Source organism: Tamandua tetradactyla, chromosome 25 (genome assembly GCF_023851605.1).
Source record: "Tamandua tetradactyla isolate mTamTet1 chromosome 25, mTamTet1.pri, whole genome shotgun sequence".
Classification (NCBI taxonomy): domain Eukaryota; kingdom Metazoa; phylum Chordata; class Mammalia; order Pilosa; family Myrmecophagidae; genus Tamandua; species Tamandua tetradactyla.
The window spans coordinates 15,204,577-15,218,270 of NC_135351.1; the positions used below are offsets into that span (position 1 = coordinate 15,204,577).

The following is a 13,694-nucleotide window of genomic DNA, read 5'->3' on the forward strand; positions in this document are numbered from 1 at the left end:
CTTAAGACCCAAAAGAGATCTAAAGATTTTTACACTATGTCTCTGAGTACATATAGAAAAAAAAAAACTTACCTTCAATCAAGGCGGGATTTTAAACACACTTTCAGGTCATCATGAATCATACCTTCTCTCTACCTTGGGAATATTCTTTGTCACAACTTAGCTAGCAGCTCAGATGACTCTCTTGTGCTTGGGAACTTGCTTATGTTTTATCTGGTATTCTCTAGAAATAATCCTGGAACGAACTGATGATAGTATTTTAAATTCCTTGGTCCTCTTCTTTGAACTAATAGAGGAACCTTCATGATTAGGCTTATACCTTGGAAAATAAAGTGACCAGTACCTCACATGCATAGAAGCTAGGACATTTAGCTCATATTTCCCCAGCCATTCCACTTTCTCCAATCAATGGCCTTTTGTGATCTTTTTTGTCTGTGCTTGGCTACCTAGCTGGTGAAGAACCGTGGCATTTTTATATAGCCCAACAAGTCCACAATTTGTTCAGTGATAACATTGCCACTAAGTGATATTTCTGTCTGTTAAATGAATTCCTTTCTGGATTTCTGACCTGTTGATGTTCCAAAGTTTCTGAGTGATTTTCAGCCATCTCCAGTAGCACACTGAGCAGGTAGAGAATATAATTTTCCTCTTTTGAGGCCTCGCTCCCTTCCACGTCTGACTGTACATTCTCTGTCTGTGAGGAGAGAAGGCTGTGTTTCACCCTTATGTCTACCAGGCATGTCCAGCCCTGGTTTTGGTGACAACCTGGAAGCTCTGCAGTCACACAGTGGTAGCTGCCCTTGCCTTGAGGTAAATGTAGGGGAGCCAGCCTAAATGAACCTAAATGAACCTGGGGTGAGCCTGTACCCCTGGCTGGTAGCATAGCTGGAATTTTAAAAGGTACCATTGTTGGACTACAGTCTGTGACCTATCTCAAGATCCATCTTTCTCTGTCCTTTCTCTAATACATTTTCCATTTTAGTCTTAACCACCACCATGACAACAGATTGCCTTTAAAATTCCTGTCAAGCTCAAGTTGCTCTTGGTAAACAGCTATTCCCCTCCTACCTTCCACCTCTCACATTGCTTTGAGGCATTCTCATCTCCACATTCTCTTATTGCTTAGCCTATGGAAACTACCTGCCAGGTGTTATAAAGAGAGCTACAGATGTTTGGTGATCGTACTAACTCTTTCCTTCAGGTGAGAGGTCAGGAGAAAATAACTACTCAGCTCACTAATGAGTAGATGGGAGATAAATCAAGATCAAGATGAGTTTAAGAAACTTTCCCAGATTAGCATTCTCTGAAGACTTAAGGGCCTGCCACCTCATATTCCAGGATCTTAGTCCCTAGGGGAGGTTTTAACCACAATTCTACACCAAATGGTTTAAAACCCACTCCATGCACTCCAGTCCCAAATCTGGGGAACCAGGGGCTGGAAAGATCCAGTCAGTTGTAAAGCATGCAGCTTGTATCCATTCCACCTCTAGAATGATAGTCTGGTATTCATCTCACGTATGACTAGCACCCTCTCTCTATTTTTATCTCTCTATCATCCCCTCTACCATCTTCTCTCCCATTCCGAGGCACAATGAAAATCCGTGGCTTTAGGAGCTGATCGAGTACCCAGAATTATCTCCACTCCCTCTCCCTTCTCAACCGCCCATGGTGGAGTTGTCTTGATCCCTTGAACAAGGGGAGTGAACCCCATTAAAGGAGATCCAACAGCATCTTAAAAGAATAAACAGAACCCAGAAAAAAAGACTGTTATGAACATATTCTCAGCCTAATGCTACCCCTTGCCATTCCCCCCATCCTAGGCAACAGAAAAGCAGAGAGAACATGGAAAGAGAACAAAACCTCAGCCTTAAGGAAAATATTACCTCAGAAACAGAAGTGTTTTGTGAGCATAGAATTAATAAGGTAATACATTTATTAAAGCAAGACCTCAAATTTAATAGGAAACAATAAAACATGATGAAATGAGAAATATGGAACTAAGGAAACAAAGTGAGAACAGCAGCGCATCAATGCATCACTAATGAATAAATGTGAAACAGAAAGGGACAGAAGAGCCAGAAAATTGAATTATTGAAATAGGAGGAAACTTGAGATAATTACAAAGAAAAGCAAAAGACAAAAAGATGAGAGCAGTTTAAATCACAGTAAGAGTGAGCCAACATAAAAATAATTGATGTCTCTGAAGTAAAGAACCCTACTCCAAAGAAACTACAAACCCTAGATGACAGTTGTCAGTTTTCATTTTGCCCATTTGCCTTTATGAGAGGTGTCAAGTACCTTCATTGACTTTTTATTTATTTATTTTTTTTGCATGGGCAGGCACCCCGAATTGAAACTCATTCATAGACTTTTACATTCACTTTGATGAGGGGAAATCAATGGGCAAACATCATTTTCCAAATGAATGGAGATATGCTTAGTGTCATTGTAGAAAGGTAGTCAATGATACTGACCAATTCTTTTCTGAGAACACTTTTTTTTTTTCCTTCTGATTATGTGGGGTTAGTGTTTCTTTAGAGGACTAGTGTGTATTCTTTTTTTATTAAACTAATATCTTATAGCACAGGTATTGATGTTACAAATGAAAAGAATATTATCTCATGTAAATTTTTATCTTCAGTAAATGCCAAGTAGCTATTATGGTGTGGATGTTTTGATCTAATATGAATTTCAGATATGTACATTGAACAGCTGTTTGAATTTGATGGGGAATTAAAGCATTTGGCCTTTCTAGTCTACAAATAAGTAATATAAGCCTAAATAGTTTTTGTTTATATACCAAAGGACCCAACAATAGGAAACAAATTAAATTATGGCAAGAAACTAGTTCAAGAAAATAGAAAATATCTATATCTATTTTATTATATAGATAAAAATATAGTAATTGATGTAGTCTGTGGGGGATTAATGTCATATAAATTCTGGTCTGTTACCAACACAGTCAGGAATTGACGTGGTTTCCTCTGTTATTCCTGTAATAAGTTTTATCTATCTGTCTGTCTTTCTGTGTATTATTAATAACGATGAAATAAAGCTTTTGAATATTTTGTTCAGTTAAAACGGTGTTGATTTTCTCAAAACCTGGAGACATTATGACAGGTGACTTCTTCATTTTGTTGGTGAAAGACCACAAACCAGTGGATTATTTTACTTTCTGTATTTGTTGGTTCATTGATGAAGTTGTTATATTACCAGTACTTCATTGTTCTATAATATATCATGATGATCGGGTATATTTACTCTAAAAACTATATAGTAGCCTTTTTCTCATAAAAATATCAGTATTGCATATTTATTTGCCTGTTTAGAAATTTGCTGAGAAGTTTGTTTTAAAAGATGTTTTAATGTGATAAAATGGCCAAACACCTAGCATGAAAAGGTTAATTTCTTACCTTGTAGGCCAGACTTCTCCCACTACTGTGAAGGCAGAGTCCTTGGCTGTCAGAGTGGAAGTGAAGGATAATGTGGGTTAGAATGTGGCTCTGGGACTCTGCAGTAGGATAGGGGTTGGGGAGAGGAACATTCTAGAAATGCACACTAAGGTCTTTGCATGATGGTTTCAATAGATTTTGATTAGCAACATTCTTAATATGGCCAGAATGTTAGAATGCAGTTTTACTAAAATGGCTTTCCGTTAACTCCCTTCTTTGATTGTCTTAACAACCTCATGATAGTAATCTTAATCTTTAAAAAAATATAGTTGGTGTGTATTCATTTTTGCTAATTGGTTTTCTTTCTTCTTTTTTTAAACAGAAATCCTGGAGGCTAGTATTAAAGGAACTTCAGAATCACTAAAAGGTGTGAAACGGAAAAAGATTGTAACTGAGAATCACCTGAAAAAGATACCAAAATCCCCACTGAGAAATCCTCTTCAGGCAAAACATAAGCAAAACTCAGAAGGACCATCTTTCACCGGTCTTCAAAGTGCTTCCGAATCTCACAAGAAACCGAACCATATCCCTATAAAAAATGGGAAGCAGTTTACCAAACAAAATGGAGAAACACCTGGAATAACTGCCGAAGCCTCTAAACCTGAAGACTCTGCCTCCCCCAAGAAACCCTTGTTTTTGCAGCAGCACGCGTCTGAATTACGCAGGTGGAGGTCAGAAGGCTCCGAGTCCACCAAGTTAAATTTCCTAGATGGAAAATGTGACTCTAGTTCTTTGAGGAGTAAAACCAGGGCTGACAATAGTGAATGTGTCTCTTCTAACTGTAGCACTACTTCCTCCTCCTATACAAATACCGCGTTTGATGTCTTATTGAAAGCAATGGAGCCAGAACTGAGCACCTTGTCGCAAAAGGGCTCATCTTGTGCAATTAAGATAGAAAAACTGAGACCAAATAAAACTGTCAGATCACCTTCTAAATTAAAAAACAGTTCAGTGGATGTTCCCAGTCAGACTTCCCAAGAATGTGTTGCTCAGTCACGGTCCTCTCCTTGTACCTCATACCCAGTGCATGCACCTGCCACCCAGCAGAATGAGCAGGCAGCAGCCCAGCCCGTTCCTCATTCATTCCGTCAGCACGAACACTTTGTTTGTAACTCTGAGCAACATAATAATCCACCGCTTCCAGGGTGTTCAGGTTTCACAAGGTCACTGAATCTGCAAAACCAAGAGCACACCAAGCTCGAACACGTTTATAACATAGCAGTGACATCGTCAATCGTTCTCACTTCACCTTCCAGTAGAACTCAGGTTATTCCTCAAAACCAGCCATCGGATTCCACTTCACCCATGTCGGTTGGTCCAGCCAATTCGACACAGCCCCCCACCACGCCACTTTATAATTCAACTCCCGTTGCCTCTGTCGTGAATCACAGCGTAGAACAAATGTGCAATCTTCTTCTGAAAGATCAGAAGCCAAAAAAACAAGGAAAATACATCTGCGAGTACTGCAATCGCGCTTGTGCGAAGCCCAGTGTGCTTTTAAAGCATATCCGCTCTCACACCGGAGAGCGGCCCTATCCCTGTGTGACTTGTGGATTTTCATTTAAGACTAAAAGTAATCTATATAAGCACAAAAAATCCCATGCACATACTATCAAACTTGGACTGGTCTTACAACCAGATCCTGCTGGCGTGTTCTCATCTGAGTCCCCGAAAGCACTTAGCGTCCACTCAGACGTAGAAGACAGTGGCGAGAGCGAGGACGAGGGCCCGAATGACGAAAGACATAATGACCCAGGCTCCACGGAATTGCAGTCCATGCAAATAATGAAAACGATATCAAATGCTGAAGCTTTACCAAAATTAGGTTTCATCCCAAGCAATCCAGATCATGTGGTAGGTGACTTTTCACTACAGGAGAAATCTTCAGACTCACAATCCGTGACAGAGTTGCCAAAAGTTGTGGTCCACCCTGTCACTGTGTCCCCTTTAAGAACTGACGGTGCCAAGCGTACACAGTCCGTGCCTGAACTTTCTAACGCCCAGAAACAGCGGGACCTCCAGCTAACAAGTGTACTGTCGAATTCGGCCTGCGTGTCCTCCCTAGAGACGGATGAGAAGTCCCATCAGAAAGGGGAGATGAGTCCAGCTGAAGGGAAGCAAGAGTCTCACACGGTACATGCCCAGCTACAACGGCAGCAGGCGACCGATTATTCCCAGGAGCAACAAGGAAAACTTCTTCTGAGTCCACGGAGTTTAGGAAGTACAGATTCTGGCTACTTTTCACGTTCAGAGAGTGCCGAGCAAACGGCGAGCCCGCCAGCTTCCTTTGCCAGAACATTAACCACCACCGAGCAGAACTCCAACACTAAGAGTAATGGGCCCTCTGCAGCGCTTAGCCACACACAGGTGTCTCCTGCTGTACCAACAGGTGAGAAGGGCCTGTTCCTCCCAGGCCAGATGCGCCCACCTTTGGCAACAAAGACCCTCGAGGAGCGCATATCGAAGCTGATTTCCGACAACGAAGCCTTGGTAGATGATAAGCAGCTGGACAGCGTAAAGCCTCGGAGAACATCTCTCTCCAGACGAGGAAGCATCGATTCTCCCAAATCGTACATATTTAAGGATTCTTTTCAGTTTGACTTAAAACCAATGGGGCGGCGAACGAGCTCAAGCTCTGATATACCAAAGTCCCCTTTTACCCCTACTGAGAAATCAAAACAAGTTTTTCTTCTCTCTGTACCTTCCCTTGACTGTTTACCTATTACAAGAAGTAATTCTATGCCCACCACAGGCTACTCAGCAGTGCCTGCAAACATAATACCTCCCCCCCATCCACTAAGAGGAACTCAGTCATTTGATGACAAAATTGGCACTTTCTATGATGATGTCTTCGTGTCAGGACCGAACCCTTCTGCGCCCCAAAGCGGACATCCCCGCACCCTTGTCAGACAAGCAGCAATAGAAGACTCCTCAGCAAACGAAAATCATGTTCTTGGTGCTGGGCAGCCCTCAGATGAGAGCTCTCAGGGATGTGGTGCCTCTAGTGAAATGGTATCAGCAAGGAACAGGTCGTCCGCCCAGGGCCCAACTTCAGATAAAAAGAAGTCTCATCATGGGCGAGGGACAATGTTTGAGTGTGAAACTTGTAGAAACAGGTATAGAAAACTGGAAAACTTTGAAAACCATAAGAAGTTTTACTGTTCCGAGTTACACGGACCAAAAACAAAGGTAGCCGTAAGAGAGGCTGAACACAACAGCCCTGTGCCCAGCGGGACACAGCCTCAGATTCTGCACTACAGAGTAGCCGGTTCCACGGGTGTCTGGGAACAGACGCCCCAGATCAGGAAAAGGAGGAAGATGAAAAGTGTGGGAGATGACGACGAACTGCAGCAAAATGAAAGTGGAGCATCACCGAAAAGCTCAGAAGGTCTTCAGTTTCAAAATACTCTGGGCTGTGCTTCCAGTCTGTCTAAACATAATGCCATAACAGGCGACCAGCAGCCTAGAAGTATACAGCTGCAGAATTCACAAGTTCAGCTTGTTGCCAGGGGCACCGACCCGACTATTGACCCAAAGCTGTCTACCATCATGGAGCAACAGATAAGTACAGCTGCCCAAGACAAGACAGAGTTGAAAAGACACGGAACTGGAATCTCAGTTATACAGCATACAAATTCACTGAGCAGACCCAGTTCATTTGAGAAGCTTGAGTCTCTGGAAAAAGGTTCCCCGGTTTCTCTCCAGGAGCTGAGTAGAACAGTAAAGCCTGGCACTCTGAAAGTCCTGGGAATTTCTCCAGAGGAAAATCACCCATCTCGGAGCCTCTCTTATCCTCATCAGCCTGCATTATCAGATACTCTTAGAGGACAACTTCAGAAAAGTTCCAGAAAGATTCCAAGTGAGAGAAATGTGCTGGGACAGCCCTCAAGACTTGTTCGGCAGCACAACATCCAAGTCCCAGAAATTCTGGTCACAGAAGAGCCAGACCGGGACCTCGAAGTTCAAGGCCACGATCAAGAAAAGTCAGAAAAGTTCAGTTGGCCACAGCGTAGTGAAACCTTGTCAAAACTGCCAACAGAGAAGTTGCCACCGAAAAAGAAAAGGCTTCGCCTGGCTGAGATAGAACATTCCTCAACAGAATCGAGTTTTGATTCTACCCTCTCCAGGAGTCTAAGTAGGGAGAGTAGCTTATCCCACACTTCAAGTTTCTCAGCCTCGTTGGACATAGAGGACCCTTCTAAGACCGAGGCTTCCCCCAAAATCGATTTTCTAAATAAAGCCGAGTTTCTTGTGATTCCAGCTGGCTCGAATACACTCAGTATTCCCGGAACTTACCGGGAAATGAGACGGGCTGCATCAGAACAGATTAATTGCATGCAGACATCGATGGAGGTCTCTGATTTTAGAAGTAAATCATTCGACTGTGGAAGCATAACACCATCCCAGATGACGCCACCTGTTGAATTGCAGCCTCCAACATCCCCCTCAGGCATGGCAGTTACCGGGCACGTGCCTCTCTTAGAAAGAAGAAGAGGCCCATTGATACGGCAGATATCTCTAAATATAGCTCCGGATAGCCTCCTGCCTCCTTTGAACCCATCAACTTTCCAAAATATTGCTCCTCCAGGTGTGAACCCAGTGCCATTTCAGGGGCCTCAGACCGCTCCTACATCTTTAGCTGAGTTTCCCACAAATACTTCACATTCCCAGATTCAAGTTAAGGATCTGCGAACAGAAATGTCAAACTCCAGCTCTACTAACATCTTTCCCGTCCAGCAGCTTTTTGGTACCAATTTATTAAATCAGGTCCACACACCCACTAACCACCAGCTTACACTGACGACTCCAGAAGTGGCCACACAGTGTGACAACCCAGATCCAAGCCCTCCTTTATGTGCATCTTCTGAAAACGAGGATTGCTTTGCACCCAAGTACCAACTCCAGTTTCAGGTTTTAACTTCAAGCCAGTCTTGCTCTTCTAATCCTGTCCATTCTTTGCCCAGTCATGTTCTTTCGGATCCAGTTGGTGCAGACCATTGCACGACCTCTTTAGCATTACCGACCACATCAGTAGATGCCATGTCTAATTCATGTTCTCTGCCAGCCCTGCAACCCAGGCCACATGGCAGTCAGGGTCCTCAGGTCTCCTCATCATTCATGGTGCCTGTGCGTCTTCAGAGTAATGTCCCAGCTTACTGTTTTGCCACAGTCACCTCTCTGCCACAGATCTTAGTGACCCAAGACCTGCCAAATCAGTCGGTTTTCCAGGCTAATGATACGTTAGTGCCAGTCAGCGAAGAACAACATTCCGTGCCAAAATCACTGAAAGATCATCAGAGTGCTTTGCCAAACCCAGAGAAAGGACTGCTTTGTGAAAATGTTTTTTCAGAGATGGGCCAACATTCTCTGTTAGGATCCTTGCCTGTAACTCAGAAAATGTCTGTTGGTAGACTTTCCCCCCAACAAGAATCTGCAGCTTCAAGTAAAAGGATGCTCTCCCCAGCAAATAGTTTAGACATTGCCATGGAAAAGCACCAGAAGCGGGCAAAAGATGAAAATGGAGCTGTTTGCACAACAGACATTAGATCCTTAGAACCACTGGGTTCAAGAGCTAATGAGGCTAATAAGCAGAAGAAGCCTGTCTTAGTGAGGCAGGTTTGTACCGCAGAGTCACTTGATGGTGTGATACTGGAACAGGATGTTTTTTCTCAGCCTGAAGTTAGTAGTGAGGTTATCCATTTGACAGCGGTTTTACCAACTGATAATTCTTCATCAGGACACTCTAAATCTGGAGTTAAAGAAGCTGTGAGTGAACTGCAAGAATTTGAAAACCTCAGGTCCTCTGCATCACTGACATTTACAGCTAGAAATTCTCCTATCCCTTCAGAAAATACTGGCATCTCTCCTTTGCAAAGTATACATAATGACCAAGAAAGGAAGTCTCTGGTGGGTGAAGAGCCAGGTGGCAGAGTGAATGCCCAAGTGCAGAGTGAGTTAGCGACCGCTCTTTCAGCGTCTGCTGCTGGAGACCCACAGCAGCCTTCCTTTCCCAGTCTCAAGACAACCACAAGCTTTACGTGGTGTTATCTATTAAAACAGAAGTCGTTGCATTTGCCTCAGGATGACCGGAAGACCTCAGCATATACTGATTGGACAGTAAGCTCCAGTAATCCAAATCCTCTTGGTTTACCTACAAAAGTTGCTCTCTCTCTCCTAAATTCAAAACAGAAGACTGAAAAATCGCTATACTGTCAAGCAATAACCACCCATTCCAAATCTGATGTATTGGTCTATTCAAGCAAGTGGAAAAACAACTTAAGCAAGGTACTTGGAATATAATTTATCTTCAGTTAAGTTTGCCCGAAGTCGTTTTAACATCTGATGCCTTTTAACTATTTTGATTAGGAATATGTATTTTAATTTTGAGTGATCAATTGTACTGTATGTGTGTAGTTATTTGAAAGAAAGGACGTGTTTACCCGGGAGTCACACTGGTGAGGTTACAGGAAGTCGTTTCGGTATTTCTCTCTTGAAGTATTTTAGAATCAATAACTTGTCCTGAGCACTTATTTTTTTCTCAGCTAAGTATTTAAGTCTTTACTTAATGGTACAGATAATCTTAGTTTTACTTTGATTTTTCTCTTACACTAAGGCTTTGTTAGTGTAAGAGAGGAGATTATGCTTATGCTTTGTCCCTGTTAACACAGGGAAACAGAGAAGTGGATAATCAAAGAGTGTTATGTTGTATTTTGAAATAAAAGCAGTCATTCAGCACTTCCCTTATGCATCCCTGACCGTCCTCCCCTCTCCATGTTAGTCCCAACTCTTCCAATATTTAAGACTCATCTTAGTGCTAGAGAGAAGATTCAAAAATAGATGACTTACACACTTGATCATTAAGTTGATCTGTGCAAGGTGTATAAAATAATTTAAGATCATTGAGTTAGTTTTGTGTAATTTGTAGAATCACTCTCGCTAATTATTGGCCTTATAAAATGGTGGAAAATCCTAGCAAGTATGAATGAATAAATAATTAAGGGTATCATGATGGACTCTGGCATTCAAAATTGTAGATTAAGTCCTTGACCTCTAAAAAGTTCACAAGCATTTAAATACAAGATCAGAAATAGACACACAGACACATATACCTATCACTAGGAAAATATCACAGTATCAGTATTATAATGGAAATATGAACAACTTCTAAAAGTAGAGAGTCTCTGACACTGCCAATAGATTGTGGACGCATGGATACAGGGAAGATATTTCAAAGGCGGTGATACTTTAGCTATCTTAAAATAAGTAGAGTTTTTTTTCAGACAAACATGAATGAGAAATGTCAGCTGAATATAACATAGAAGTGAGAAAGAACTTGGTTCAATGAAAAAACTACAAGGAGTCCCTCATGGCTAGAGAGCATTATAAGTTTGAAACAGTAACATACTTAGGTTGGAAAAATAGGTAAAGACAAAAGCATATGCATGATGGGAGAGAGCCATTGATACTTTTTCAGTAAAGGGGTGTGCATCCAAGATATTTGTGGAATTTATTTTTTTTAATGTCCAAATCTCTACTGTAGATTGACTAAAGTAGAATCTTAGAAAGTGGGACCTAATTATGAGTATTTTACCAGAGCTTCGTTTATTTTTCTGAAATATCTGTGAAAAGTGGTTCTCCTAAAGGACCAAGTGCCGTAGAAATGTCTGGAAATGCATATCTAGATTTGGCTCTCAGGGAAGAGCTCCAGTTGAAAGGGGTAGAGACTTAGGGCTCAGGTGTAATGAATGAGGTTGTTCAGGGAGAGTGTGAAGAAGCAGAAGCTTAGAGGGCCTAGAAGAGATCCCAGGAGTTCTTTAATATTTAAAGGATTGTGATGGACAAAGATCAGCAAAGGAAACTGAAAGAGATGGTTCATAGAGGAAAAAAGGAGAACCGGGAGAGACTGGTGTCACCGAAATCAAGCAGGTGTTTCAGAGAGGGCTGTTCAAACAGAGAGGTCAAATAAAGATGAAGACTTAACAGAAATCTTTGGAGCAAGCAGTTCTAGCATCACTGAAATTTGAATCTAATAGGTGAGTGAGCCGTGGAGTATTGGCGTGACTGTCACCCACAATCCAGATGTTAATGCATTCATTTATGGTTCAAAATGGAAAAAAACAGATCAGTGCTAAAGGAAAAATATCTCCAAGAGAAAATGAGTCAGCAAATCTAATGCCACAGGGTAGCGTAGCATGGAAAACCTAAGGTAATAATAACGGTTTTGGCATTTTTCTCATTGGTAACTTTGGTTACTAGAAGCCAGAGTTACAGGAAGCTCCCAAGGGAAGGTGATAGGAAAAAAATAAAAGACAAATGGAAATTTGATATTGAAAAGAAGGTAAGAAATAGGATTGCCATCAGAGAGATAAAGTCCAAGAAAGGTGTTGCATAGTATGGGGAAGGACTGATGTGTTTGCCAGGAAAATATTTCATTTTTACCCCTTCAGGTGTCAGTATTATTACCTCTTCACATGACCCTTTTGAGACACGTGGGCCAGCCAGCTTTTCTTCACACCTGCGTTTATGAGGACAGGGGCTCCCTGGGGTCCTTAAGCTCTTCCCCTGTAATGCATACACTCTCATCGCATACAGTGTAATTAAATCATCCCATAAGGTAGCTTTCTGTTTGGTCACGTAATTTTTTTTAAGGAGGTTTGTATAAAAGAAGCACTTGAATCTTATGTTGAAGTCAACCAGAGGACTTGAGTTTCAGCTTTTGCTGTTAACACTTAACCTTGGGTAAGTGACTTAACCCTGGGACTGTCCTTCCTCATTGGGTTTTATCCACTTGTGATGCTCCCTCCCAAGGAAGTGGCGAGAATTAAATGGAATGATGTGAAAATACATTGTAAACTGGGTGGTTATAAAATGGTAAGGCATATTAACATTTCTATAGGAAAAGCACATATTATTTAGTGTTGTGATGTTCATTGCTTTCCTCCAGGCATTTAATTATTAGTCAAAATCTGACCTGACATGGATCTCACAGATACCAGTTATGTAGTCAACTTTTGAGAAGATTTAGAGAGGAATCATAATTGCAGGAAAGGGAGAATAAAATATTGGGAAATGAGGCTTCTGATTAAACTTTTTTGAAGATTTAGTCATGTTTCTCAGATATTATTATACCAGGAGGAATGACTAGTTCTTTCTCATTTCCAAAGAATAAACTCTAAACAATTTGCTTCAGCTCTAGTGTGAGTGGTTGGTCAGATATAAGAAAGAATATTTAGTCTGTTTTTAAAAGTCCTTTTTAACACACATCTAATACCAAGTTGTATGGGACCTTGTAAACTCTTCATTTGGGAATGTCAGTGGGCTATAATGCGGTTTTAAAATAGCACAGACTCTGTCAGTTTGCTATGGTTTTGATAGATATGTTAAGGTTAAGGAGGAGATAAAGCAAAGGACTTTTAAACCTCTTGCTTCTTTGAAATGCACTTCCTTAAGTAACCAGCCATATGCATCACGCTCTGCCTTGTTTGATCCAGTGAAACGTTAGCATGTCTGTGTTTTCAGTTTTATTAAATTAGTCTCTCTTTTTTTTTTTTCCTTTCAGAGAGCATTAGGTAATCAAAAGTCCACAGTAGGTGAATTCAGCAATAAAGATGCCTCTGAAATTAACAGTGAGCAAGATAAAGAAAATTCCTTAATCAAAAGTGAACCAAGAAGAATTAAAATATTTGATGGAGGGCAAGTACAAATTTTACTTATTAAATGTACATTTAAACTTACTTTTTAAATGTACATTTGCTTTCATGTGAATGAAGACTTTTCAGTGCCAATTTTCATGCAAATGTTGCAAGGTTTCTTGGCTTAGTAACAGAATCTTCATGACAGAATATATGTTAGCATTATGTTAAATAATTCCATTTTGATATAGGAAACGATGACTGTTTAGGAAACACTGTAGGGCAGCTAAGAACTAAGTTTTCAAAGTGAACCCTGAGTTTCACATTGGTTTATAATGAGTAGGAAAAACTGCTCTGAAAGAGCAGTTTAATTTTTAATTAGTTAATCAAGTATTTGATGTCTCTCTGTATTTCATTATGAGAAAAACAAATTGTAAATGCCAATTTTAGTTATAGTGAAGCTCAGAAATATTTCAGTAGTTACAGTTGCTTGATTGAATTTGGCAATAAAGAATACTTGTAAAGCTGTGATGTAGAAGCAGGGAAATATTTTTTAATTAGAACTGTTTGATTAGAATTAGCTATTAGAATATTAAGTGTTCATTTGAAG

At 40.9% G+C, this 13,694-nt stretch overlaps 1 protein-coding gene across 7 annotated transcripts in view; it reads left to right on the forward strand.

Moving 5' to 3' along the window:
- The window catches only part of HIVEP1 (HIVEP zinc finger 1), a 138,428-nt gene that overhangs the window by 104,005 nt on the left and 20,729 nt on the right, over positions 1-13,694 (forward strand). For all 7 annotated transcript variants that reach the window (XM_077143294.1, XM_077143295.1, XM_077143292.1 and 4 more), the window contains 2 exons: positions 3,775-9,737; positions 13,012-13,145. In XM_077143294.1, the coding sequence (XP_076999409.1) occupies positions 3,775-9,737; positions 13,012-13,145 (6,097 nt within the window). The remainder of the gene's footprint in view (positions 1-3,774; positions 9,738-13,011; positions 13,146-13,694) is intronic.